The sequence below is a fragment of the Blastocystis hominis genome (genome assembly GCF_000151665.1).
Source record: "Blastocystis hominis, Singapore isolate B (sub-type 7) whole genome shotgun sequence assembly, scaffold_2".
NCBI lineage: Eukaryota > Bigyra > Opalinata > Blastocystidae > Blastocystis > Blastocystis hominis.
The window spans coordinates 1,174,041-1,198,641 of NW_013171827.1; the positions used below are offsets into that span (position 1 = coordinate 1,174,041).

Genomic DNA, 24,601 nt, shown 5'->3' on the forward strand with positions numbered 1-24,601 from the left:
CATCAAGTTCACGTCGTTCATGAAGGTGCTGAAGGAGGTCAACGCGTCCAAGCTGAACGTGCAGCTGGGCATCGCCGCGCCGCAGCGGCAGCAGCTGTACGACGCGCTGTTCCGCTACATTCAGGCCATCGGCGAGCGCTGCAAGTTCAACATCGCGCTCCCGTACAAGCTGCTGACCGCGATCGCGAGCCACGACGAGCCCGCCACGGCGGCGTATCTGGCGAAGTACAACGCGAGCTACACGAACGAGTTTCTGCAGAGCTACCTGGTGTCGTTTGCGCTGCTGTAGAGGCCGGCGAAGGACGAGTGAAGCGTAGCGCGTATGATTGCTCCGAGGACGTCGTGCGCAATAAGGACGCGCTGTGTGAACGGGTTTTGACGCTCCTGGAGACCCAGGGACGGGTCAGCGAGGAATGGCTCGGGAAAATCTTGGAGGTGGGCGAGAAATGCCGAGTTGAGCGTAGCGCGAAACGGAGGAATCGCGGATTTTTGGACTGCTGAATCGAAGAATCGATCAGATAAACGCGGCAAACGCGGCGAGGATCGCGACCGATGCGTCGAACCGCGGGGACCAGGCGAGAGAGGAGGAAACGCTGGATCCGAGTTTGTTTTCCCCCGCGGTTCGATCGAGCGGTTTGACGGAGGCTTCGTTTGTGGCGCTGACGGATTTCATGCGGAGTAATGGGATCGAAATCGAGGATACGTTCCTTCTGAACGGGTTTGAGTCGCTTTTGAAGCAGCGAGACGCGGTGAATAGTTTGCTCGACATCATTGACTACTTCAGCGAAGATGGGGAAATCAATGGCAGGGTTTGGAGAGCTTTGATGCGAATGATGGAAATCGAGGAACCGAAAGTCGATCCGGTGGGGTCCAGTCGATGTACGTTGATTGCCTCGATTGCGAAGTACTACAATGACAAATATACGATGATATCCTTTAAAAGGGAGGTGAAGGGGCTCTTAACGACACCCTTGGTCGGAATGGAAGGGGAAGATCAACGATACAAATCTGCAGCGTTTTTCGAAGGAATTGGATTATGTAACGCAATCTGAACAGTTTTCTTAGAGAGATGTTTGTTCACCATCACAAGGACACTCGATTTCCACATTTGGAGTTATTAAATGTGTTCCCACCCAACGCTTGTTGTGATTCCCTTGAAAACTATGCTCGCAAACATTCTATGAATATGATTTACACACATACACAACTCGGGATCCAGCTTTGGAATATAGAATTGATCTCTACACCAATAATTAAACGCATTCGTGTCATTAGACATCATGGAGATTCTTCATCCGTTGTGAATAGCGAGACAACTGAATAGGCACAAAATACTATTTGTCTACAACATGAGAGCATCATTTTCTCTCGGTATTAGGAATATTTTCATGCTTAGGAGGTGATGAGAGCCGAAGTATCAACATATGGCAATTGTAATGATGGAAAAGGATTGGGTTCCTACGTCCCTTGTATATTAAAGTACGATTTCTGCACTCACTTTTTTGTACTTCACCAAAAGACAGGGAATAACCGCGGTGGAGTTAATGGCTTCATTCTTCATTCGTCATTGCTGTTGTGCCAAGGGGGCCTGGCATACACCAAGCAAATATACGTTACTGTAGCCGTGTAGGACCAAAAACGACATGTAGATGCTGGACAAGGAAAGTGAATCAAGAATTACATTTTTTGTTTTTATAACGAGCATCATTCTCTATGGAGTATTGCTTGTTGCAGGAATCGTACACTTTTGGTTTTCGGAATGACGCATAGATATGCTTGCGATCTGTTGTCATTAAGAACAACCGACACAGACAAATGTATCTCTAATTGCAGACGGGTGAACGATAGGTTCTTTGTGTTTTACATGCTAAGCATTCTGACGGGGATAATGTTTTCTATCCTGAACCGCCACAAATCATTTTCGGGCGAGCTGTAAATTTTATTGTTGATTCTGATCGTAGTCAGCTCTTTCTCTTAATCAACCGCACTTTGGAACTGGGCATGCAGGTGACTGTTCTTTTCCATATGATGCGCTACTTCACCGATTACCTAGTTCGACTCAGGAAGAAGGTGGTGAAAGTGTGCGTAGTCTGCTGCATCGTCGTGTATTTATGCTATTTTGTTCTGTGTCTCTACGGATACATTCGAAGAGTCGCAGTGTGGAATGTGTGTGTAATCGCTAGTTCGATCCCGAATGGTTCGATCTCTCCGAATCGATCTACATTGTGAGCAACATTATGATTTCGGTGCTCTGTTTGCTATCCTGCAACCACATCATTTGGAAATTGAAAATGGTTTATCAGGACGTTTGCTGCAGCGTGGGAGCCATGTCCGCGCAGAGTCATGCGTAGATTCGGCTCGTGATCGCGAAGAATATCGCTCTGATCATCACGAACACGTTTCTGCTTCTCGTGATTCTGTGTATCCGCATTTTGCTTTCTGCGTTTTTATGCTTTTGTGGTGGAATCAAGCGCAGATTGATGATTTGGAGCACCTTGGATCCCATTTTCACGCTCTCCGCTTTGATTTTGTTCCCCATCGGATCGAACGTCATTCTCCTCGTTCTCATCAAAGACTATGTTTCCACGTTTCTCCTTTCTGAGGCCTAGTCGACGCATTCTTCGTCGACGGCCAACGAGGGCTCGCTCTACACTCGCCTTCTCGACAAGATCGGCCTTTCCCCGCGGTTTCACTACATCATCGACACGATCGGGCAGATCGAGGACAACCCCATCTACCAGAGCGACCTGAACTTCTACACGGAGCCACACCTGAAGTACAAATACGACGACACGCTGTCCTCGCGCTCGGTGGGCGCGTCCTCGCAGCCCAACCAGTCGCTCCGGTCGATTTTCGACTCGGTCGTGCCGCGCTCGGCGGACGGCGAGGCCTCTTCCGAGGAGGACGGCACCAAGTCCGACCGCAGCAACAGCATCGCGCTCAGCATCCGCTCGGTCTCGCTGAGCGGTCCGTCTGGCCTGTCGGACACGTCGCTGACGTCGCTGACGTCGCAGACGCGGCCGCTGCTGGAGAACGCGCATGCCGAGATGAGCCAGTCGTCGACCTCGATGACCCACGAGGAGCCGGAGCTCTCCGAGCGCACCACCGAGTCGTCCGTGGAGTCGCCCGACGCGGCGACGGACATCAGCATCCAGGATCGCTGCGGGCGGTCGCTGCCGTGCTCGGTAGCTCGCGACATCGGGGCGTGTTGCGTAGATCTCGCTGGCGGTGTTCGTGCGGCTGAGCAACACGTACAAGCTGTTCGGCCGCTACCAGAGCGTGTTCGTGCGCTGCAGCTACCAGTACCACGCGCGCGGCGGGCTGCGGAACGACTGGCGCGAGGCGGGCGAGACGGAGGTCACGCCGATTCTGCCCTGCGAGAAGGGCTATCTGTTCAACTGCTGCATCGTGATCCCGCTGCCGCTCGGCGTGTCCGACGGCGGGTCGCTCTCGCCCACGGGGCGGCTGCAGCGCTTCCTCACGGAGCGGTCGGCGGCGCGGGGCGAGCGCGGGGCGCTGCGCGACATCACGCTGCAGTTCGAGTGCATCGGGACGAACGAGAGCAACAGCCGCGTGTACATGAAGAACAAGGTAGGGAATGGCCGGCCGGCGGTTCATCGCAGTACAATAAAGTGCTCTTCGCCGAGTCGCTCTCGCTCAACTCGCTCCTGCAGCTCCCCTCCATGCGCTACTGCATCCGGCGCAACGGCCAACTCTCCGACACGCCCTATCTCAGCACGGGCGGCTCGCTCGACCACCCCGGCGAGCTCAGTCCCGCGTCGCTGCGCGAGTCCGCGCTCTCCAGACGGGCGAGCCAGCGCGACTTCGCCGTGCGGTCGGCGGAGGACTCTCACGCGGAGGAGGAGCTGAGCGGCGTGTCGAACTCGTCGGAGCTGTCGACGAGCTTCGATCTGTACGGGTGGGCGAGGATTCTGCGCGTGACGTGAAGCTCGGTGCCGGTGGGCAGTCTGGACTTTCGGAACCTGCACGCGCTGCGGGAGAAGCGGAAGGAGAAGTACACGCTGGGCGTGTTCCTGATGACGGTGCGTCCGCGCGTGGAGGGCCGGTTCTTCGTGAAGGAGTTCGTGTTCGACAGCAGCGGGCACAACGGGCGCGTGCTGTTCGGCTGCGACCCGCCCGAGCCCGGGAAGACGTCGCTGGCGCACGTGATGGAGAGCATGAACGAGACGGAGTGGGTGCTGGGCGCGGCGTCGATCGTAGCACGGCGTTCGACATGCCGTCCGCGTACTGCCGCTACGCGCAGTCGCTGTGGAACCACGAGACGGAGGACCTGCGCCGCCTGCACAACCAGCAGAAGAACATCGCGAACTTCCAGCTGCGGCACCACGAGTTCCAGACCATGGACGACCTGCTGATTCGCTCGCGCGACTTCATCAACAGCCAGCACTTCTACGAGGTCGTGGAAACGGAGAACCTCGAGCGTAGAGCTGCCTGGACAAGCTGGAGGTGCACAAGCGGCGCCTGGAGAGCAACCAGCACGCGGACCGGAAGGTGCACAACTTCACGTTCAAGCCCAGCACGATGAAGAAGGTCGAGGAGTGCGCGCTGATCCCCACCAACCTCCACATCAACGAGCTCTTCGTCTCGCCGCGCTACATCCTCGAGGGTTCCTTCGAGGCCATCTTCGGTCCCTTCCTTTGTGCTCCGCTCACTCGCAGAGAGCCTCCTCCCTCAGCCCATTCCCTACTTCTCCGTTCTCTCCTGCGGGACGCCCAACGCCTACGCGCTGGGTTTCTCCGAGGGCGGGCTCTTCGACCTGTTGCTCCAGCTGAAGGGGCTGCGCGACCGCCGCGTGCCCTGCCCGGACCCCGACGCGGACGCGGAAAAGCCGGCCAAGCCGAGCCTGCTGGACAAGAACCGGACGCTCGGGATCCGCATCCGCGAGCGATTCGACCTGTCGACGTCGCAGGGGATCGCGATCCTGGCCGCCTCGTTCATCCACGATGTAGGGAAGAAAGAGCAGAAAGGCTGAGGCGTAGCTCACCACGCTGCTGCGGTCCTGCCAGTCGCGGTTCTGGGACCAGCCGACGTTCGTGCAGTGGCGGAGACACGGCTATCCGGTAGGCGTGGCGGCGAGATGCGACGCAGATGATGTATCTGAGCTTGCTGTCGATGTACAACAAGGAGAAGGCGATGATCCTGGACACGTTCGTCTCGGTGTACTGCCTGCGCTCGGTGGTCTTCAAGATCACGCTCAAGCGCGTTGCTCTCTGCTCTCTCTGCTCACGCCTAGCGAGCGAAGCTGGAAGTGTCCTACAAGCCCGACTTCAAGGTGGAGGGCGGGAAGCTGGTGATCCCCGTGGTGGTCACGGCGCTGCCGCAGCATCTGCACATGACGGAGTTCGACTTCATCAACACGTCGCGTCTGCACTCCCTCACCATCCACGTGATCCCCTTCTTCGCCTCCATCGTGCTCCCGCTTCTTTTTTTCTCTCACCCGCAGGGCGTGGACGTGAACCAGACCATCAGCGACCTGATCTCCCAGCAGAACATCACCATCGAGAACAACATCAACCGCATCTGCTTCCGCGATTTGCTGCTCTACGAGGTCCAGCTTCTCTCCAAGGACCGGCTCCGACCCCTCTCCATCGCGCTCTACAACGCGCCCGACAGTCCCGCGGGGACCACCATCCACATGCCGCGCTTCTTCCAGTACATCTTCAAGAACTACGACTGCTCGCAGACGCTGGACATCGACGCCATTAACGCGCAGTTCCCCGCGGTTTCCGAAGAATTGCGCGTAGAGCTCGGGAGGCGGGTGCATCGTAGAGCGTGAAGCGGATGCTGGAGTCGAAGGTGCTGAAGAACGTCGATTTGATTCTCGCGTTCTTGGGTAGGCGAGCGGGATGGAGATCATCATGTCCAGACTTGGCCAAGAAGTTCCATGCCGGAATTACGGTGATGTGCAAGAGTGGAAAGGACCGGACCGGAATGCTGGTTTCGCTCTCGGAAGTGCGCGCCATGGGCTTTGCCAACATCATCGGCAATGATTCGATCCAGTGGTACTTGGATTTGATTCGAGGCTATGGAACGCGCATTATGAACGCGGAAAAGAACACAGGGAAGGCGCAGTACATGTTCAATGCTCTGCAGGACAAATTTTTGCCCGATTTGTTGAAGGCTCCGAGGTACAACCGCGGCCATGGCATCACATAGTTGTCTATTGCAATAATAATTGTGCTATAGTGTTGTTTTCTGTTTGATTGAAAAGCGATCGGGCGGGCCGTCAGAAGACGGGGAAAACCGCGGGTGCCGGCATGGCTTCACTTCTTATTGATCATTCAATGCCGATTACATTTCCTGGAGAGTACGCAAAGAAGGAACAGGAACTGAGAGAAGACCTGCATGGAAACGCCTTCTTGCTTCCTAATGTTCCTAACTGTTCACAGTACACAAAAAGCAACTTCGGAGCTGAGTATGAGGATAGTCATCAAATGGTAAAGTTCTGCAAGGGAACTACCACCCTTGCCTTTAAATTTCAGGGAGGAGTGATTGTATCAGTCGATTCGCGAGCTACACAGGGGCAATTTATCGGTGGGGAGCGGTTGGCAGATCTAACGTCGTAGCATCCAACTCCGTTCACAAAGTCATCGAGATCAACCCGTTCCTGCTGGGAACGATGGCAGGAGGCGCTGCTGATTGCTATTTCTGGGAGAGACGCATGGGAGTGGAAGCACGGTTTGTGAATACTTTGTTTCGTGAGGAACAGATTATATGAACTCAGAAACGGAGAGCGAATCTCCGTGGCTGCCGCCAGCAAGATTTTGTCCGATTTCTTATATCACTACAAGGATTACGGTCTGAGCGTGGGAACCATGATTTGTGGCTGGGACAAAACGGGTCCGCAGATTTTCTATGTGGATAATGATGGAACGCGCTTAAAGGCGGACGAGAAGCGCAGCTACTTCTCGGTGGGCTCTGGAAGCTCGTACGCGTACGCCGTGCTCGATCAGCTCTATCACTACGATATGACGGGTTTCTTCTTTTTGGCAGGTAACGCTCACGCACAGATGATGAAGCGATTGATCTCGGTCGACGCGCGATCTACCACGCCACGCACCGCGATGCGATGAGCGGAGGAATCAACAACGGTAGGATGCAGCGGAGAGCGCTGAGAGGCAGTATACCTGATTAAGCCGGAGGGCTGGAGATTTATCGGCGCGATCGACGTGAAGGACCTCCACGAGATTTACGGACGACACGACTAAATGAAGAAACTTGTTTGTTGGAACAAAGAGAACACATTTCTTCTGCCCACTTGTTGTCTTGCCGTATCTAGTGTTTAGGAGCGTCTGCTGGTATACTCTTTCCTCCTCCTCCTTTGTGAAGTCGTTTTCAATGTGAAAGTGCTGGCGAATCTCCTCCGCGGACTTTCCCTTAATATATGAAGCGATCTTGGCACAACTGGGAGTGAAGGAACTGCTCTCTGCTACAATCAAAAAAGAAACAAGACACTATGGATATGCTAAGTCAAGGAGGGATTGAATCATGAGGTAGTTCGATGCAGTAACAATTTGGTACAGTACAGAATCCTCCAGGTCTATAAAATCTGCATCCCACTTGTCCACATTCTCCTCCATCTTGTTACTTTTCAAAGGCTTCTCAATCTCGGGCATGGGATTATCGCAGTGATGTGAACCTTTGAATCATCGGGACACGAAAAGGAAACAGAACAATATCACACGACCGAGAATATCGCCGCTCACATCCGGAACGACGATCTCTCTTGATGTTTCGGGACTGACGTCATACAAATGCTTGATTAATTCGGACATGAACGCGATCTTCTTTTCAACAACAAACTCCTTGTTGTCGCTGCTTATAATCTTAATCGTCTCGACTCCTTCCTGCGGCTGCATCACAAAAAATACTCCAACCAAGCAAGATTTGTTTCAAAACTCTAGCAAAGTGTGGGATCCCAAAGACTGTCAAAACAAACAGATCTACGCATACATTTCTCTCATCACAGAACAGCTTCGAATCTTCTTCCTCTGGCGAAGCATCGCCGTGCGAAGCTCCGATCGGAAAATACCCCACAGCACGTCCATTGCCGGCTTTTGCGACGAGTTAATCGATCGCTTAAACTCCTTCGCTTGCGGGGATCTGCGTTTCACCCTTCCCTCCATACATACTTGGTATGATATGCATCCACAGCAAACTCGTGCAGCAGAATGTAAAACGCGTCAACTAGACTTCCCATCCGCCCTCCGTTCCTTACGATAGTACTTCAGCTGCTCGATAAACTGGATCTTGTTGTACCCATAATTCACGAACCTTTCGTCATACAACGGCGTATTCTCCGTGTATTTCAGCATTACATACCTATCTGTCAATCTCCGCGTGGTCGCTACGGCTCCTGCAGCTGGTAAGGGAAACATTTAATCTTTGCGACTTTTTTGTGTTCCGGGAAATTAAACCACTTCTTCGTAACCAGCATCTACATACTACGCCACTCCCTAGCCTACGTGCGCATGGCCGCCTTCTTTGGAGAGCAAACAGAGCTTTTTTCGCACGCATTCCTCCGCTTCCTTCTGCGTTTTCGGCGCCTTTTTCTGGCTTCTGCGCGTGAGGCACAACCGCGGGGATCTACAGAGAGATGCAGCTAGCGAGGGAGCGGCAATGCGAAGCCATCTGGGCGGAGTTGTAGAAGATGGGCGGGATGACGACGGCGTTGTGAGGCGAGTCGAGGATGGAGCTCGGGAGATTGACGAGCTGTTGGTACATGGTTTCTACAGTGGAAACCGCGAAACAGCGAGACGAGTGGGCCACATGTCGAGATCGAGCGTGAGGAAGTGCGACGTGCGGATGTTGCGAATGCACAGATTCCGCAGCTTGTTAATGGGGAAATCGTAGTAATCGAGGTCGTCGTCGGTGGGCTCGTACAAGATCATGGTGAGATTGATCGGGTTTTGCAGCGCGGGCAGCCGCGCGAGGATTTCATCGCGCTCGTAATCGTGCACCCACACCACGATGCACATCGGTCTACACACAAAAGGGGAAACGGAGAACCCACCCTCCCCATTGATGGAGATAGGAGTCGACGAACTGGAATCGGTTCAGTCTGCAGATCATTCTCCGCGCGCCGAATCCTACGAAACGATCGTGATCAGCGTCACGTCCACGTTCTCCGGATAGAACCTCCCTGTGGAAAACGAGAAACCCGCTCCTACACTCCGTGGCGTAGTCGTACGGCACTTCCACGCCGCCTACGAACTTTCGGCACCGTCCTTCCGCGCAGACTCCGCGTTCTGCGTAGTTCAGAATGTGCCGCGTCGCGTCGCGTCGGAACTCCGCAGACCCGGGCTTCGCGTACAGATCCAGCCGCTCGCGCTGCTGCCGCACCGTCCTCCACTTCGCGTTCGAGTACGGAAGCGACCGGCTGCGTTCAGAGCGCGCCGCGCGCCGCTGTTCTCGCCGTTCTCGCCACTCGCGGCGGCGTCTGGCCGCTTCCGCGGTTCGGTTGGAAGAGCCGGGGAGCGAAGAGTGGCGGCGGCGCCAGGAAAAGGAGGAGCGGTAGAGGCGGCCGCGCTCGGAGGTGCGGTTGCGCGGCCAGGAGCGACGGACCGGGATGGAGCGCAGACGCGGGGTCTTCTGTGGAGGAGGAGGGGTGGTTGGAGGCAGCTTCTGCTCTTCGACTTCGTCGGATTCGTGATCATTATTATTATTATTATTATTATCATCATCATCATCGTCGTCGTCGTCGTCTTTGTCGTTGTCTTTTGGGTAGGCTGTGGAATCATCGTCCCTTGGGTACACCGTCTGCGTGTCTTCCTCTTCGAAAGTCACGTCTTCAACAACTTTCTTGACCGTCGTGAATAACTCGCCACTCTTCAGCTTGTCGGTCTCACTCAGCTTGGCCACGTTCTTCTTGGTACTTACTGGGGTTAACTTAAGAGAAGCAGTGTTGTATTGCAATACTGCGTTATCTAAATCCTTGTCTCCTGTCAGAAGGACATCTGGCGGATTGTTAATCTCCTTACGCGAATAAGAATGCCAATCCTCTATAAAACGATCGGCTCGATAAAACGTTTGGGATTCGTAAATTTTATATTTCCTTATCTGTACTAAACTTCTTACAATTGGTGAAAAGCTATTTGTTAGTGTGAAAGAGCACATAGACATAGAGATCACTTGAAACGGGTAAATGAAGAAAAACATGGCATAGGCCAATAAAAAAATCAACAAATATCTGGCAACAGAGTACCAAACATTCATTGGAAAACAAACAATGCGGTCTTTCGAAAAAGGGACGATAGATGGGGTATGGATAAAATGGGGAATAAGGAGTATGGAGCCAGAATAATAGGAATAGTATGCACATCATAAACTATCATGGGGGAAGTGATTCTCATAGACACGCAGTGCCTCTGTGGCTGTGCTATCCATCCCAGTCAAGACATTTGGGAAAGCATTGTGTTTCGATCATCGCAACCTGAAGAATCAGTGTTCTAAGGTAGCCAGGTCATTCCCATACTGAAAGACTTCATCTTCACATATGACCTGATTGATTACTCCAGTTTTGGAAATGAGGATCTCGAATTGTGTTTCATTTATGGACGACAGAGATGTCCCGATTGCTGCTTCCAAATACTCACACTTAGGGTCCATATGATGATATAATTGCGTATATTAATTGAAACGCAATTGCCCTCCTCAATATCATATTTTATTTATTATTATGAAATCGTGCACTTTGTTCTTGCTCTTAGCAGTTACTATCTGGGCTCGCACCTTTAAGATCGTTGGCGACCACTTCGAGATGGATGGGAAGCCTTTCAGCTATGTGTCTGGATCCTTCCATTACTTCCGCCAGGAGCCCGGCCCAGACTATATTAACTGGGAGAACACCATCAAGAAGATGGCTAACGGAGGATTAAATGCTGTCCAGACCTATGTTGCCTGGAATATCCACGAGCCTCGCAAGGGAGAGTTCAACTTTGACGGAATTGCCAACTTGGACCGCTTCCTCTCGATCGCCGAGAAGTACAACATGTACGTGATCCTCCGTCCGGGTCCTTACATTTGTGCCGAGTGGGATTTCGGTGGCCTTCCTTACTGGCTCATCCGTGAAGAGGGCATCAAGATACGCACCTCGGATCCTGTCTACCAGAAGCACGTGGAGGACTATTTCCGTGTGCTGCTCAATATTGCACGTCCTCACCTCTACAAGAATGGCGGTTCGATCATTTCCGTTCAGATTGAGAACGAATATGGATTCTACCCCGCTTGCGACAAGGACCATCTGCGTTGGCTGCTGAACCTGAACAAGGAGATTCTGGGAGACGATGTGGTCTACTTCACCGTGGATACTCCGAGTGACGATGCCCTCAGTTGCGGTACCCTCCCCGAAGAGATTTATGTGACTGTGGACTTTGGTGTACGCGATCCTTCGGGAGCTTGGGACATGCAGATGAAGTACGCCAAGCAGGGCCCCAAGGTGAACACTGAATTCTATCCTGGTTGGCTGGATCACTGGCGCGAGAAGCACCACACTGTGGACGCCAAGAGTATCGCCGATTGCCTGGACCAGATGATGGCGGTGAACGCCTCTGTGAACTTCTACATGTACTTCGGCGGAACCAACCATCACTTCTTCGCGGGAGCCAACGGCGACTCCAACTACTACCAGTCGGACCCGACTTCCTACGACTACGACGCTCCTCTTTCGGAGGCTGCGGACATGACCGAGAAGTGGGCGATTATTCGCGACACCATCGCGAAGTACCGTAAGATCGCGGAATGGCCGGTGGAGAACGACCCCGTGCGCTCGTACGGCACGGTGCGCTTCACGGAGTTCGCTGACATGTTTGACGTGATGCCCGCTGTGGCTGGCCGCTGCGTGGAGGCGGACTATCCTCTGACGTTCGAGCAACTCGACACGGATTATGGTTTTGTGCACTACATGATCCAGACGAACGGCGGAACGCTGCGACTGGAGAACAAGATCCACGACCGCTGCTACATCGCTGTGGACGGCAAGTACGTGGATTGGCTGCAGCGCGACACGGAGCACGACGTGCAGATTCCCGCTGGAATGCTGAACATCATGGTGGAGAACGAGGGCCGCATCAACTTCGGCGGTGGTATGGTGGAGAGCAAGGGAATCATCGGCAACGTTCTGCTGGACGGCGAGCCGCTGAAGGGCTTCAAGATGTGCGTGATGCCGCTGAAGAACATCAGCCCGATCTGGTACACGGACAAGGAGCGCGCGGAGCCGATGACGTTCTTCCGCGCCACGTTCAACGTGGATAAGGTGGCCAACACCTATCTGAACCCGACGGGTCTGAAGAAGGGAGTGGCGTTCGTGAACGGATACAACCTGGGACGCTACTGGACCGTGGGACCGCAGCTGACGCTGTTCGTCCCCGCTGCGGTGCTGAAGGAGGGCGAGAACGAGCTGGTGATGTTCGAGGAGGAAGGAAGCGACGGATCGCTGACGGTGTCGTTCGATGACAAGCCTCAGATTGATACGTATTAAGATTAAGATTGAGATTAAGAGAATTCTCTCTCTATTTATATATTTTTGACTCCATTGTGTATCGGTGTTTGTAACAAACAGAACAATATTCCACCTTTCCTATAATTTCCTCTAAGCCACTCATCTCATCGCGAACCCGCACCGTCAGCAGTCCGTCGTACTGAATATCGATCTTGAGGGACAAGTACAATCGCGCCACATCCTGGAAAAACGCATTGGTATACTGCAAAACCACTTCTTCTCGGCCCTCCTCCTCCATGATCTGCTTCACGACCACCTCCACATCCGCTCCGCGCTTTCGCGCGCCCAGCGTGTACGACACATCGAACGGAATCGTCGTGCCGCGCGGGACCTTTCCCACCACGCACTGATTCACCAGGATCACGAACTCGTTGTAGAGACACTCGTGGATTTGGTTATCGCGCGAGATGAACATCAAGCTCTCCATCGCGCCCATCCCCACGCACAGCTGCGAGTCGCTGTCCATATGGATGATCGACTTATCGAACACCGTCTCCAGCTTCTCCTGCACCGCCAGCAGCTTCGACGAGCCGCCTACAAGCAGCACAGACGACACGAGAGTGGGCAGAATGTCGGACGGAGCGTCCATATCCGAGACCAAATGGTCGCCGATTCGCTTCCCTTCGTAGTGCTCGAGCACATAGGCGCCGAGTTTATCGAGACACGTCACGATTTCGTTGGTGATGTTGGAGATAATATCGGCTAATTCGGCTCTGGAGAGTTTGTAAGGATCTGGAGATTACACTCACCGTCATCCTCGCTTACCACAATCTTCGGTCACCTCGATTTCCACCATTTCTTTGTCGCTCAGCTCCTGCTTCTTCTGCTCGATTGTCTGCTTCAGCGCTCGCATTTCGCGACTGTTCAGATGCAGACGATCGTGCCCATCCTGCGTGTAGCAGTCTTCGATCCATCGAAGGATCGCATTGTCCACATCTGCACCTCCAAGATGGGAGCTCCCCCCGTTTGCAAGCACTTCAAACTTATTCCCAGTGCATGAAACCAAAGAAAGGTCGAGAGTTCCTCCGCCAAAATCGAATACCAAAAAGACCGAGGAGTTGCTGACAAAATTTATGTATCTATAGTGAATACCGGCAGCGGTGGGCTCGGAGAGCATGCTTGCAACTTCAAAACCTGCCTTTATCGCGGCAGAACGAATGACCTTCTTCTGCGTACTTCGGTAGGTAGAGGGAACAGTCAGCACCAGATAGTTGAACTCGGTCCCAAACTTGTTCTCAACTGTGTGTTTAATGTACATGAAGATGTCCGTAATCACTTCTTCGACAGTCTTGGTGATATCGCTAGCACGGCTTGTTCCTTTTACTGCCAACTGACCGAACAGTTCTATCACTTCACACCCAAAAGTTACTCCATCGAAGTTGATTTCATCATAATTCAAGCCTGCGATTCTCTTGATATTATAAACCTTTAAAGTGAAATTTCTGGTTTTGTCAGCTGCATTACCAACTAGCACATTATTGTTCCCATATGAAACGACAGACCGTAGCATCGATAGCTGGCCATCAATTTGTATAGCCTCGGCCTTATTGTTATGCACTACAAAAACGGTCGTATTTGTCGTTCCAAAATCAACAGCTATAGTTCTATCTAACGATATATCAGGGTAATTTGGAAAATAGTACTGCATACGGCCTTAAAAACAAAACTGTGGGTTACGTGGTTGTTATGTGTCAAACTCTCGGTTCTCCTTGTTGAACAAACATATAGAAATGAAGATAAAATACAAATTCAGCAAAGCCATTAACTGAGTTGCTTCCATTTAATGCTCCAATAGTCCACGGAACCTTCCTAAAAAGTAAGCAAAGTGCTTGATACATACAGAAATTCCGAGAGAATGAAGAAAAGCGAGCTGAGAATCGGTGTAGCTCTGTGAGGGTGGCGGTTGACTATCATTTTCCGAATCCGTGGACTCTTTAAAGTTGATATCATCTTGCATATTACCAAGAGCTTGCTCAAATATGTTCACGTCAGGATTTTGGTTATGCTCTTTACCATTGTCATCCCTCTTGAGTGTATTACCACTCTTGCTGGGTTTTACAGGGCTATTATTCACCAAGAGGGAATTGGCTCTATTTCCGTTGTTTTCCATCTCTCCGTTTTGAGAAAAGACTGGTTCTGATGGGAATGAATATAAGAAGGTAGATTGGGAGGCGATGCTTTCAGAATCCTGTGTCGCCTCATTTTCTGGGCCTTCTGCTTGACTGGAATTTGCTTCCATCAGAGTCTGACAGAATCTGGAAGGATCAGAGAAGAATCAAGGACAGTTATAAAACTATGTACATTGCGAGTAGTATTCTCGACTTTTATTCTATCTCCTTCACTTCTTCTCTTCTCTTCTCTTCTCTTCTCTTCTCTTCCCTTCTCAAACAAACAAACAAAAGACCATATCTAAATCTACATTCCCTCCTTTTGTTTCTTTGCCTTCTCGGCCTTGCTCTTCAGCTCTTTCACCCTCTTTTCCTTCTTCTTCTCCTCCTGCTCCAATTGCCGGTAAATTCGCTGGTGCTTTTTCTTCGCCATCAGCAATCGTCGTTCCTTCTCCTCCTCTTCCTTCTTCGCCTTCTTCTCCTCCTGTTTCTCCTGTTTCTCCTGTTTCTCCGGTTCCTCGGTTTCCACCGGTTTCTCCTCTTCGGCTTCCCGCGGTTTTTCCTCCTCCCCAATCTCCTCTCGCTCGATTTCCCGCGCGAATCTCCCCACATCCTCCGGTTTCTCCGTTTCTCCGTTTCCACGATTACCCTCCTCGTCGTCTCCTTGGGTTCCTTCGGTTCCCGCGGTTCCTTCGGTTCCCTCGGCGGACCGTTTCATCGCATCGATCTCCTTCTGGTATTCCGGCGTGTATCTACCCGTTACCCGGTTTCCCCGTTTCCACCCTTCGGCCTGGTTGTCCACGAACGGCGACAAGTGCGGCGGGAGCGTTTTTCCGGGTGCGTAGCGATCCGCGGGGATGATGAGATTGTTGTTGACGCAGTCCAGAACCCACTGCGGCTGCACGAACTCCCGATCCCCGCGGGGCGACTGCAGTCCCTGCGCGGGCGCGGGCCGGTCGACGATCACGTGCGTGATGGCGGGATCCGCGGGGGAGAGCGGGGAGTGGGGGCCCTCCCACCCCACTTTCCCGCCAAAACTCCGCAGCACGAACTCCAGCATTCCCCGCGGAACCTCCCGCGCGAGGAAGAACACTTTCCCCGCGAATAAGTTGGTCCGCTGCTTCGCCTCCCGCTGTTTGCGCAGCAATTCCCGCGCTTCTTCGCTCTCCGCGAACGCCTCCTCCAATTCGTAGCCCTCCCCCGCGGGACTCGGAAGGTTCTGCAGCGAAACCGTCATGGCGGCAATGTTCTTCGCGCTTTTCTCTACCCCTCAGATGAAACGCCCGCGCCGACCGGCCAATTCCCGCGATTCCTCGCTGTCCGCGGGGGCCACGTCGAGTTCCGCGGTTAACGCGTCGATTTCTGCGCCCTCGCAGTCGCGGAGGGCGTCGACGGAGGGCGGGTACTTCATTCCCGCGGTAAAATAGAGGCGGTAGAGGACGAATCGGAGAAACACTTGGTAGAAGTCGAGGAAGGTGAGCATGACCTGGAAGTCGACGTCGCCTGGAAGGTCCTGGGAGAACTTGTGCGGAACGAGCCAAGTGATTTTCTGGCCCTGGATCTCCGCTTGGTAGTAGACGCCCTTAATGCTGATGAACACCTTCCGCAGACTGCGGCTCTGGATGATGTAGAAGTTCCACTCGTGGCACAGACGACGGCATGTCTGCGATTTCGAGGCTCGGATGCTCGATGTGGCGGGCAGAAGGGCGAACAGATGGATCATCGACAGAGCGTCGTCCAGATCGGTCAGAGCGGACTAGGAATATTAGAAAAAAATTGGAAGAAAAGATAATACGTTGAACGTCGGATAACGCTCCTTGACCAGATGATCCAGATTCATCTCGGGCTTGTTCTCCCATTTACGGAGAACTTCCGATTTCTCACCACGACCGTGAGAGCGAGAAAGCTAGCTAGAAAAGGGAAAGCGAAAACTACCTTCTTTAGGAACGTTTTCATCTTGCGGAAGTAATCGATAATCGGCTCGTGGGAGATATACGCGATATCCTTCGCATGATAATAGGTTTGCGTCTTGTTTGGCTTGTGCTTGGGCTCGCGGGGATAGATTCCCTTCAAAATGCAAATTCGGCTAGTGGTTATCCACCCACACTACCCAATACCGGAAATCCTTCAAACTCAGACTTAACTTACGCAGCGCTTGAGAACGAGTCATGTAGAGAATCGCCTCTCCAGCATACCCCTTCTTCAGCTTCTTTCCAAGAGTGTCAAGCTTACGCTTGCTATTCTTGTTAATCGCCTTGCTCTTGATCGATTTTGGCTTTGGTCTTCCCGAACGTTTAGCCATTGGCTTCTCGACTGGACAATCCCTGAGAAACGACAGGTCAAACTTGGGTGAAACGCCCGCTCCAAAAGAACGCGAAAATCCGCGCCATAACCGTGATTCAACAAACAGCCGTAAAGAGAACTTTTATACAATTCGCTGATTGCGCCCTGGTAGCGAGTCTTCAGCTGCTTCCGAACCAGCTTAAACGTGGGGGTCAGCAATCCATTATCCACCGACCAGCTCTCACTATCGATCTTAAACTTCTCCACACGCTCATATCCGAGGAGTCCTGCCTCCGCGTGCAGTCTCTTCAAGTCCTGCCGGATGGCATCATACAGCTCCTTGGAGTTGCAGATCTCCTGGAAACTGAGGTCTTTCAGCTCGTACTCTCCCTTGGCCCACTTCATGACATACTCCTCCTCGGGCACGATCACGGCGACGAGATAGCTCTGCAGCGAGTCTCCGAACACGAAGATCTGCGAGATGAACGGCGATCCTCCGTAGATAATCTCCAGCTTCTCCGCGGCCACGTACTCTCCCTGCGCCAGCTTGAAGAAGTTCTTCCTCCGGTCCACGATCTGCACCGCGTAGTTCGGCAAAATAATCGCGATGTCGCCCGTCGCCAAAAACCCGTCCTTGTCGAACGCCTTCTCCGTCAGCTCGGGGCTCTTGAAGTATCCGGGCGTGATGTTGAACCCGCGCACCATCAGCTCTCCGCGGCCCTTGCACGGGATTCCGTTGTGCTCCCGGTCCGACGTCAGGTAGCCCATCTCGGGGACGTCCACCAGCTTGAAGTCGCAGCAGGGCAGCGGGCCGCCCACGTTCCCGATCGTGTAGTCGTCGCCCACCTGCAGCGTGCACGGCCCCGCGGTCTCCGTGGCGCCGTAGCCCTCGACGATGACGCCCTTCAGGAAGCAGCGGAGGAAGAACAGCACGTCCTTGGAGAGCGGCGCGCTGCCGCTGATGGTCACGCGCACGCGGTCCAGTCCGGTCATCCGGCGCACCTACACGTCGCAGAGGATCGCTGCTACGCACCTTCTCGAAGACCAGCGGGTCGTAGAGCCAGTGCGTGTTGTCCAGCCCGTTCTCCATGCGCCACTTCTTCGCCTCCACGCCGCAGTTCCACAGATAGCGCACCAGCGCGCTCTGCTGCTTCATCTTCTCGTTCAGCGCGTCGTACACCTTGTTCAGCCTACGCTTCGCCCTCCTCCCTCGCTCCTACAGACGGGGCACGCTCGTGAAGATCGACGGCCGCAGCGCGCGGATGTCCTCCATGATCTTCCGCGTGGAGCCCTGGAAGAACCCGATGTGCGACCCGTTGATCAGCATCGCGCAGTGCATGATGCGCTCCAGCACGTGCGCCAGCGGGAGGTACGAGATGTAGCAGTCCGTGGGCACGGGGTCCAGGCCCGTGTACAGACACCCCGACAGTCCCGAGATAAAGTTCCGGTGCGTCAGCAGCACGCCCTTCGGCTGCCCCGTCGTGCCCGACGTGTAGCAGATCGTGCAGACGTCCGTCGCGTGCGGCGGGCGCGGCGCCAGGCGGTGCTGCCGACCGGCCGCCATCAGCTCTTCGGTGGTCATCATGGTGAGGCCCTAGCGGTGAGAGGGGCGCGGCGATCGCACGTGCTGCTCGGCGATGGCGCGCGTCTTCGGGTCGATCGAGCCGATCTGCACGATCACTTTGAGGTCGGGAGCGCGGTCGATCAGCGTGAGGAGCTTTGTGGTCTCCGACGGAGCGCAGACGCAGGCCTTCATCTCGGTCTGCTGGAGAATGAACTCCACGGAATCGGCTCCCAGAGTGTCGTAGATGGGGCACAGAGTGAGGTTGTAGGTGTTACAACTCTGCTCGGCCAGAATCCATTCCATACAGTTTTTACTATAAATTCCAAGAATTTTATACTAGGTGTTAGACACTTCTGAGCACGTACTCCTTCTTTTTCAGGCACGAGATCATAGTGGAGAAGCCCAGAACCGAAGTCCTGGATCATTTCCCAGACTTCATTGTAGGTGTACCACTTGTAATCCAGGACATTGCCTTCCTCATCCTGCAGGTGATCGAAAACGCATAGAATTACGTGAGGTCTATACCCATAGCACTGGCCATTGGGATTCGTTCGCTTTCCACGCATGAAGCAGTCATATCTACGCAGTGGTAAGCACAGAGATGCACAGGATTCAAAAACAAGAAATGACCTACAGTGTTTCCACTTCAGCAAAGCGAGTGCTAACTTTCTCCTGTTTAGGGCACTGCATGCTGCGAATAACAGCAGACTATGCATTAAGAAGGACTCACGCAGCGAATACCTCTGTACGAGTACTGGGTTCGAGTTCAAAACAATAAGTATGTTTGCAGGACATACTAGAGCAATACTAAAGAACACAAAAAGGTTTTATGGGATAAGAAACGCTTCCTGTGAAAACCTCCTTATTTTTGGCACACAGAAAGCAGATGCGATTCTCTTTTGTACAGAAAACAAATCAAACAAAAATACTACAGCGAAATTCACTTCTTTGCGGGGGCCTTCTTCTTCGTATGCTTCTTTACTGGACCCAGGTCCATCAACCCACCTCCACCCACATTCTTGTTCTCCTTTCTGCCCTTTCTTCCCTTCTTCGCCTTCTCATCCTTGTTGTCCTTGTCGTCCTTTTTCGGCGTCTTCGGGGATTTCTTCGGCGTTTTCTCGGCCTTCTCCGCAGGCAAATCTTCGTCTTCGCTCGCCGCATCCTCCTTCGCTCCTTCGGCCTTTTCGGTCTTCTCTGCCTTCTCCTCCTTCTCCGCAGGCAGATCGTCATCGCTGAACCCTTCATCCTTTTCCTTTTCCTTGTCTTTGGGTCCGGATTCGGATTCAGGCTTCGATTTGGGCTCTTCCACAGGCAAATCTTCCTCAAAGTCATCATCCACAGCCTCCATTGCAGGCTTCTTCTCCTCCTCCTTCTTTCCTTTCTTCTTCTCCTCCTTCTTTCCTTTCTTCTCCATCTTCTTGTCCTTCTTCTTGTCCTTCTTCTCTTTCTTCGCTCCCTTCTTGTCCTCCACGGCCTCGCTCGCTCCTTCTTCCAGCGGTTTCTCTCCCGCATCACCAGCCAACTCAGGGTCAATCTCCGGAACGAGCTCCGGGTCAACTTCAGGAGCCAATTCCGGGTCAACTTCGGGAGCCAATTCCGGGTCAACTTCAGGAGCCAATTCCGGATCGACCTCAGGAGCCAATTCCGGCTCCGCCGCTTTGTCTGCAGGGCGCTCCGCCGGCTTGGCGTCGGTCGAGGCGGGAGCGCGCGTGGCCTCTCGCTCGACAGGGAGATCGTCGTCGGAGAAGACCTCATCGTCGGTGTCGGACATCACGAAGACCTCCTTCTCCACCGGCAAGTCCTCCTCCGACTCGCTGCTCGACGACTCCGACTCGCTGCTCGACTCCAGCAGCCGCAGCCGCGCCTGGCGCCGCTCCTCGCGCTCGCGCTTGCGCTCCTCGCGCTCTTTGATCGCCCTCTCCTCGATCTCACGGCGATGTCGCTCCATTTCCTCCTCCAGCTCCTGCTCACGCCGCTCGTCCTCGAGCTGCTGCTGCTGGTGCTTCGCGTACACGCCGCGGTACCACTGCTTCGAGCCCATCACGTCCTCCTCCCTGCCCGTCTTCTTCCGCGAGAACGCCGGGAACGCCGCTAGCTCCGCAGGCTTCATGTCCTCGTCGCTCTCCTCGCTCTCGCTGATCGCATCTGCGTCGGCGCCCGCGCCCAACGGAGCGAAGGAGCGCGCTTTGCGGCTTCGCTGGAAGGCCTTGAAGGTGATGGCGGGCGGGGCGTTGAGATCGCCGCGGGCGCGCGCCTTGGAGCCGTTGATCTCCTCCACGGGGGAGGTGAAGAGGTTCACCGTGGAGGGCGCGTCCAGCGAGGCGTCCTGGTCCAGCACGTCGTACGCCACGGGCGCTGCCGACTGCATGGCGGTCTTGACGGTGAGAGACTTGGGGACGGGGAGCTTGGGGGCGGGGTCGGGCTAGGATCGATGGCTCCCAACAATGCTACGGGAGAGAACAGATCGGCGAGGTCGATGTCGTCGAACTCGGCGCGGATCGGGTAGTCCAGCTGGTTGTCCACCAGCGCGTTGTTCAGCTTGCCCTGACGATTCACGATCCGCTTCACTGCCACTCACGCTCCCCCCTCGCTCCTACGCTGCAACTCCGTGCTGTCCTGCAGCTCCCGCAGCTTCTTCTCCGCGTCCTTGATCTCCTTCCGCAGCCGCTCGTTCTCTCGCTTCTGGTCCTGCACCTCCTTCTCCTTCTCGCGCAGCGACAGCGCGCGCTCGCGCCACTGCCGCATGTTGAACTGCCACAGCTGCGCGAGCTTCTCGCGGTTCTCGCACACCACCGCGGGGACGTTGGTGGCGTCCTTCAGCGCGTTGAGCTCCTCCTCCTCCTCGGCGCGGTGGTCCTCGATGTACCGCGCGGCGCTCGCGGAGAAGGGGTTCCCGCCCTCCTCGGACGCTTCGTCGTCGAACAGATCGTCCATCCGGGGAGTGGGGATGAGGTCGAGGTTCAGCGAGGACTGCAGCGCTGAGGGCTATGAATAGGGTCGTGGCAAGCAAAACGAACCGAAATCGGATTGGGCTGGCTCGTCGAGTCCATTGCTTCAAAGTCAAACATGAAGTCGTTCGTCGGGGCCTCGGACTCGGTGGCGGGCTGGTCTGTCAGAGAGCTGGGAAGGGCCGATGGAATGGGAACTCCCTAGACGTGGATCGGTTTTCATGCAAAGTACAGTTTGGTGAAGGTAAAATATGTGTGCAGCACTCGTGAACTCGGGCAAACTCAGGAAACCGTCCTGATCCACATCACACAGAGCAAACACCTCATCCAAAGAGTCCACGGGCAGGCTATTTTGGGAAACATAATTTGCCACCTCTTCTCGCGACAGATATCCGTCATGATCTGTATCCTAGAAAGTAACAAGATCAATTAAGAAAGCACCATCGAGTCAAAGAGGTTCTTGTAACGATTACGATCTTGTTCACTTAGTGCAAAGACGTCATCTTGTGGCTGCTGCGCAGAAGGAGCAGCGAACTCACTATCTCCAAATAGTAAATCGTTGAAATCCATATTAGATTATTGTTCTCTACAAGCATAAAACATTCTAAGCAACAAAAACGAGAATTGCAAAAGACCGCTATTCACTCAACACAAGGATAAAATAATATTACAATCCAGTACCTAAGAGAATAGAAGAACCGAGATGCTATTCGTTCGGTCAGTAGTCTCAGTATATGAAGATTACGATACAATTCGACATGATTTAAATAGGGACAGTTAAAATCCAATCTGATCATAATCTTCACCTTCTATTACATTTGAATAACCAAATTAGGGACCTATTATTTTGGGTCAAACCAACCGTTGGTCGTGATTTGCGTGCTTTGCACCCCTCTAGAGAATTGTTGAAGCTCAAAAATGTCATTAGCCCATCGTTTGCCACTCATCTTCGCAGTCTGGCTCATACAAAACACATTGTGCAACATTGTTCCATTTTGCATATTTTTGAATATGTGATGCGCCCATGTGGATTTCAATGCAAATACTGCGTTTTTCAAGTGGATACACAATTGGTTTCTACAGTAATTCTTGATAATCATATATGAAAACGTTACTATCACTGACTCTGCACTATTTTTCTCGCTCCAACTCGATTTCCTATGACACGCATCTACGTTAAAGATGAGAACTCTAACAAGTTACCTTTCGACTTATTTGTGATTATCGGAATGTGCGCCTTTCTAGACTTCTTCTGTATGAATCAGGTCATGCCAAATGTTCCATTTATGGTTGCTGATTTCTTCCCAGAGGTATTGAGTCCGGTCCTGTGATAACAAGTAGCTGGATACCACAGAAATTGGCTACTACTCAGGGTATCTTACCTCGTGCTACAATTTGGGTGGTATTTTTGGCAATTTATTCTGGGGTTGGTTCTCTGATACGTTTGGTCGGAAGCCAACTATTTGCATTAGTTTGTTTGGTAGGCTTTTTGGGATAACATGAGGAAAGGTACTGCCATTTTTTGTCAGCTCTTCGGACTTGCTCCAAATTATGCCTTGGCCATTGTTTTCCGTACTTGCTGGGGACTGATGAACTCCACTGTCGGAGTTGTGAAGACCTATGTTGCGGAAATGTGCAATGAGCGCACCATGGCCGTTGGTTTTTCGGTAATTAGTTCTGCAGGTGGTCTGGCTCGGTTTGCTTTCTTTTTTCGTAATTTCTAATGAATAGTGTCGTGGGTCCTTTGGTGGGCGGTTTTCTGAGTAAACCCGAAGAAAACTTCCCGTCTTTGGTTCATATGATGCCATGGCTACGAAACGTTCGATACTGGATCCCCTGCTTTGTGGGTGGAATATTATGTCTGTTTACTGCCATCTTTATGATTTTCCGTGCACCGGAAACTCTTTCGCGCGAACAGGCCAAACAAGCGAAACTGGACAAAAAGAAGAACGCGGAGCGTGTGAAGGAAATCAAAGTGAAGTTGGAGACAAAGAAGCAAATCACGAGAGAAGAAGAAATGTTGCTTATGCTCAGTCGAGACACGTATTTCGATCTGTTCCGTAATCGCAATGTAATGATCACGTGCACGTTGTATGCACTCGTGGGCATGGTCCAGTCCGCCCAAGACTCTCTTCTTCCACTCTATCTAATCAATTCGGTTGAAAAGGGAGGTTTTAACTTTGACCAGACGGATATCGGTTGGTTATATACTGGAATTGGTCCCATCCAGATTGTGTTTAATCATATCCTTGTTGTGTGATGTTGATGAATTGAATTGAATTGAATTGAATTGAATTGTTTGGAGTTCCTTCATTCCACCTCTTCTCTATCCACAGATCGCACAATTAATGTCATATTGTGATATTTACTTCATGACGGGAATGATTTATTCTTTCTTCTTAATCATTTATCCCTGCATTTCTTTTGCTAACACACTGCCCGTGTCATTCCAGTGGACCATCGTTCTAATCGCCACCATGTGTTGCATCTTCTCTCGTCTCATCAATTTCACGACCTCCAACGTGTTAATCAACAACAGCGCCTTCTCCGATTTCCGAGGCAAAGTCAACGGTTTAGGCCAAGTTCTGGCCGCTGTGGGTCGCTTTGTCGGCCCGTCCATGGGATCCACTTTGTTTGCTTGGAGTATTAGCGGTGATCATCCGTTCCCGTTCAATTATGGGTTTACCTATTACATATCCTTATTCTGTGTTCCGTGTTCTGTGATGAGAATGGTGAGGTTCCTTCATTCTTCCACTTGCTGGGCATCTTTATGATTCTCACGTCGTGCTGCATCTTCACTTTACCGAAATCGATCAATCGCCCGATGGGTCGCATTCGCGATTTTTACAGCAATGAAGAGGAGATGAAGGAGATGGCCGAGGGAGAAACGAAATCGAGCACAAAGAGCGGAGAAGGAAATGACGTAACGGTGGTTGTTAGTAACGAAGAAGATAAGAAAGAAAAGAAGGAGGGTGATGAGAGTGTAGTAGTTGTGAAGGAAGACTTGAACGAAGTCTCCAAGGTGGAATCAAAACCCGATTCCAATGAAATATCTAATTTAGAGCAGAAAACGGCTTGAGAACGTTATTGTTAAAACGACAATGAAATCGATTCTTTTATTTTGTATTTGTTAGATATATATATGTATATATCACTCAATTAGCTAAGCAATGAATAA

General features: G+C 52.6%; 12 protein-coding genes; 5 read left to right on the forward strand and 7 right to left on the reverse strand.

Annotated features, from left to right (window-relative positions):
• Positions 1–5,353: 5,353 nt before the first annotated feature.
• Positions 5,354–6,213, forward strand: GSBLH_T00002781001 (uncharacterized protein; the record flags this gene model as incomplete). XM_013041283.1 has 4 exons in its annotated part: positions 5,354–5,431; positions 5,465–5,761; positions 5,791–5,854; positions 5,888–6,213. The coding sequence occupies 4 exons, from the start codon at positions 5,354–5,356 to the stop codon at positions 6,175–6,177; spliced, it is 729 nt and encodes a 242-aa protein (XP_012896737.1). The 3' UTR covers positions 6,178–6,213.
• Positions 6,214–6,278: 65 nt separating this feature from the next.
• On the forward strand, positions 6,279–7,238 carry GSBLH_T00002782001 (uncharacterized protein; the record flags this gene model as incomplete). XM_013041284.1 has 5 exons in its annotated part: positions 6,279–6,555; positions 6,588–6,699; positions 6,731–6,996; positions 7,032–7,112; positions 7,144–7,238. 5 exons carry the CDS (start codon positions 6,279–6,281, stop codon positions 7,227–7,229), a joined length of 822 nt encoding a protein of 273 aa, XP_012896738.1. The 3' UTR covers positions 7,230–7,238.
• Positions 7,239–7,327: 89 nt separating this feature from the next.
• On the reverse strand, positions 7,328–7,880 carry GSBLH_T00002783001 (uncharacterized protein; the record flags this gene model as incomplete). XM_013041285.1 has 2 exons in its annotated part: positions 7,328–7,660; positions 7,691–7,880. The coding sequence occupies 2 exons, from the start codon at positions 7,878–7,880 to the stop codon at positions 7,476–7,478; spliced, it is 375 nt and encodes a 124-aa protein (XP_012896739.1). The 3' UTR covers positions 7,328–7,475.
• Positions 7,881–7,964: 84 nt separating this feature from the next.
• On the reverse strand, positions 7,965–8,745 carry GSBLH_T00002784001 (uncharacterized protein; the record flags this gene model as incomplete). The annotated part of the gene is made up of 6 exons (XM_013041286.1): positions 7,965–8,124; positions 8,154–8,208; positions 8,240–8,343; positions 8,373–8,458; positions 8,487–8,580; positions 8,612–8,745. The coding sequence occupies 6 exons, from the start codon at positions 8,743–8,745 to the stop codon at positions 7,965–7,967; spliced, it is 633 nt and encodes a 210-aa protein (XP_012896740.1).
• A 1,954-nt stretch (positions 8,746–10,699) lies between these two features.
• GSBLH_T00002785001 (uncharacterized protein) lies at positions 10,700–12,560 on the forward strand (the record flags this gene model as incomplete). XM_013041287.1 has 1 exon in its annotated part: positions 10,700–12,560. The coding sequence occupies one exon, from the start codon at positions 10,700–10,702 to the stop codon at positions 12,497–12,499; it is 1,800 nt and encodes a 599-aa protein (XP_012896741.1). The 3' UTR covers positions 12,500–12,560.
• Positions 12,561–13,271: 711 nt separating this feature from the next.
• On the reverse strand, positions 13,272–14,168 carry GSBLH_T00002786001 (uncharacterized protein; the record flags this gene model as incomplete). Its single annotated transcript, XM_013041288.1, has 1 exon — positions 13,272–14,168. The coding sequence occupies one exon, from the start codon at positions 14,166–14,168 to the stop codon at positions 13,272–13,274; it is 897 nt and encodes a 298-aa protein (XP_012896742.1).
• Positions 14,169–14,935: 767 nt separating this feature from the next.
• Positions 14,936–15,865, reverse strand: GSBLH_T00002787001 (uncharacterized protein; the record flags this gene model as incomplete). Its single annotated transcript, XM_013041289.1, has 1 exon — positions 14,936–15,865. The coding sequence occupies one exon, from the start codon at positions 15,863–15,865 to the stop codon at positions 14,936–14,938; it is 930 nt and encodes a 309-aa protein (XP_012896743.1).
• Positions 15,866–15,898: 33 nt separating this feature from the next.
• On the reverse strand, positions 15,899–18,778 carry GSBLH_T00002788001 (uncharacterized protein; the record flags this gene model as incomplete). The annotated part of the gene is made up of 8 exons (XM_013041290.1): positions 15,899–16,384; positions 16,424–16,534; positions 16,561–16,714; positions 16,746–16,972; positions 17,002–17,913; positions 17,945–18,101; positions 18,132–18,505; positions 18,536–18,778. The coding sequence occupies 8 exons, from the start codon at positions 18,776–18,778 to the stop codon at positions 15,899–15,901; spliced, it is 2,664 nt and encodes an 887-aa protein (XP_012896744.1).
• A 637-nt stretch (positions 18,779–19,415) lies between these two features.
• GSBLH_T00002789001 (uncharacterized protein) lies at positions 19,416–19,823 on the reverse strand (the record flags this gene model as incomplete). The annotated part of the gene is made up of 1 exon (XM_013041291.1): positions 19,416–19,823. One exon carries the CDS (start codon positions 19,821–19,823, stop codon positions 19,416–19,418), a length of 408 nt encoding a protein of 135 aa, XP_012896745.1.
• A 580-nt stretch (positions 19,824–20,403) lies between these two features.
• GSBLH_T00007081001 (uncharacterized protein) lies at positions 20,404–21,993 on the reverse strand (the record flags this gene model as incomplete). Its single annotated transcript, XM_013041292.1, is given in 7 exon segments — positions 20,404–20,438; positions 20,447–20,897; positions 20,927–21,042; positions 21,073–21,460; positions 21,493–21,624; positions 21,656–21,832; positions 21,865–21,993. Coding segments are annotated over 7 exon segments (1,428 nt in total).
• A 590-nt stretch (positions 21,994–22,583) lies between these two features.
• Positions 22,584–23,683, forward strand: GSBLH_T00006493001 (uncharacterized protein; the record flags this gene model as incomplete). Its single annotated transcript, XM_013041293.1, has 4 exons — positions 22,584–22,733; positions 22,796–22,849; positions 22,908–23,119; positions 23,155–23,683. The coding sequence occupies 4 exons, from the start codon at positions 22,584–22,586 to the stop codon at positions 23,681–23,683; spliced, it is 945 nt and encodes a 314-aa protein (XP_012896747.1).
• Positions 23,684–23,771: 88 nt separating this feature from the next.
• GSBLH_T00007082001 (uncharacterized protein) lies at positions 23,772–24,502 on the forward strand (the record flags this gene model as incomplete). The annotated part of the gene is given in 2 exon segments (XM_013041294.1): positions 23,772–24,155; positions 24,161–24,502. Coding segments are annotated over 2 exon segments (726 nt in total).
• Between the last annotated feature and the right edge of the window lie 99 nt (positions 24,503–24,601).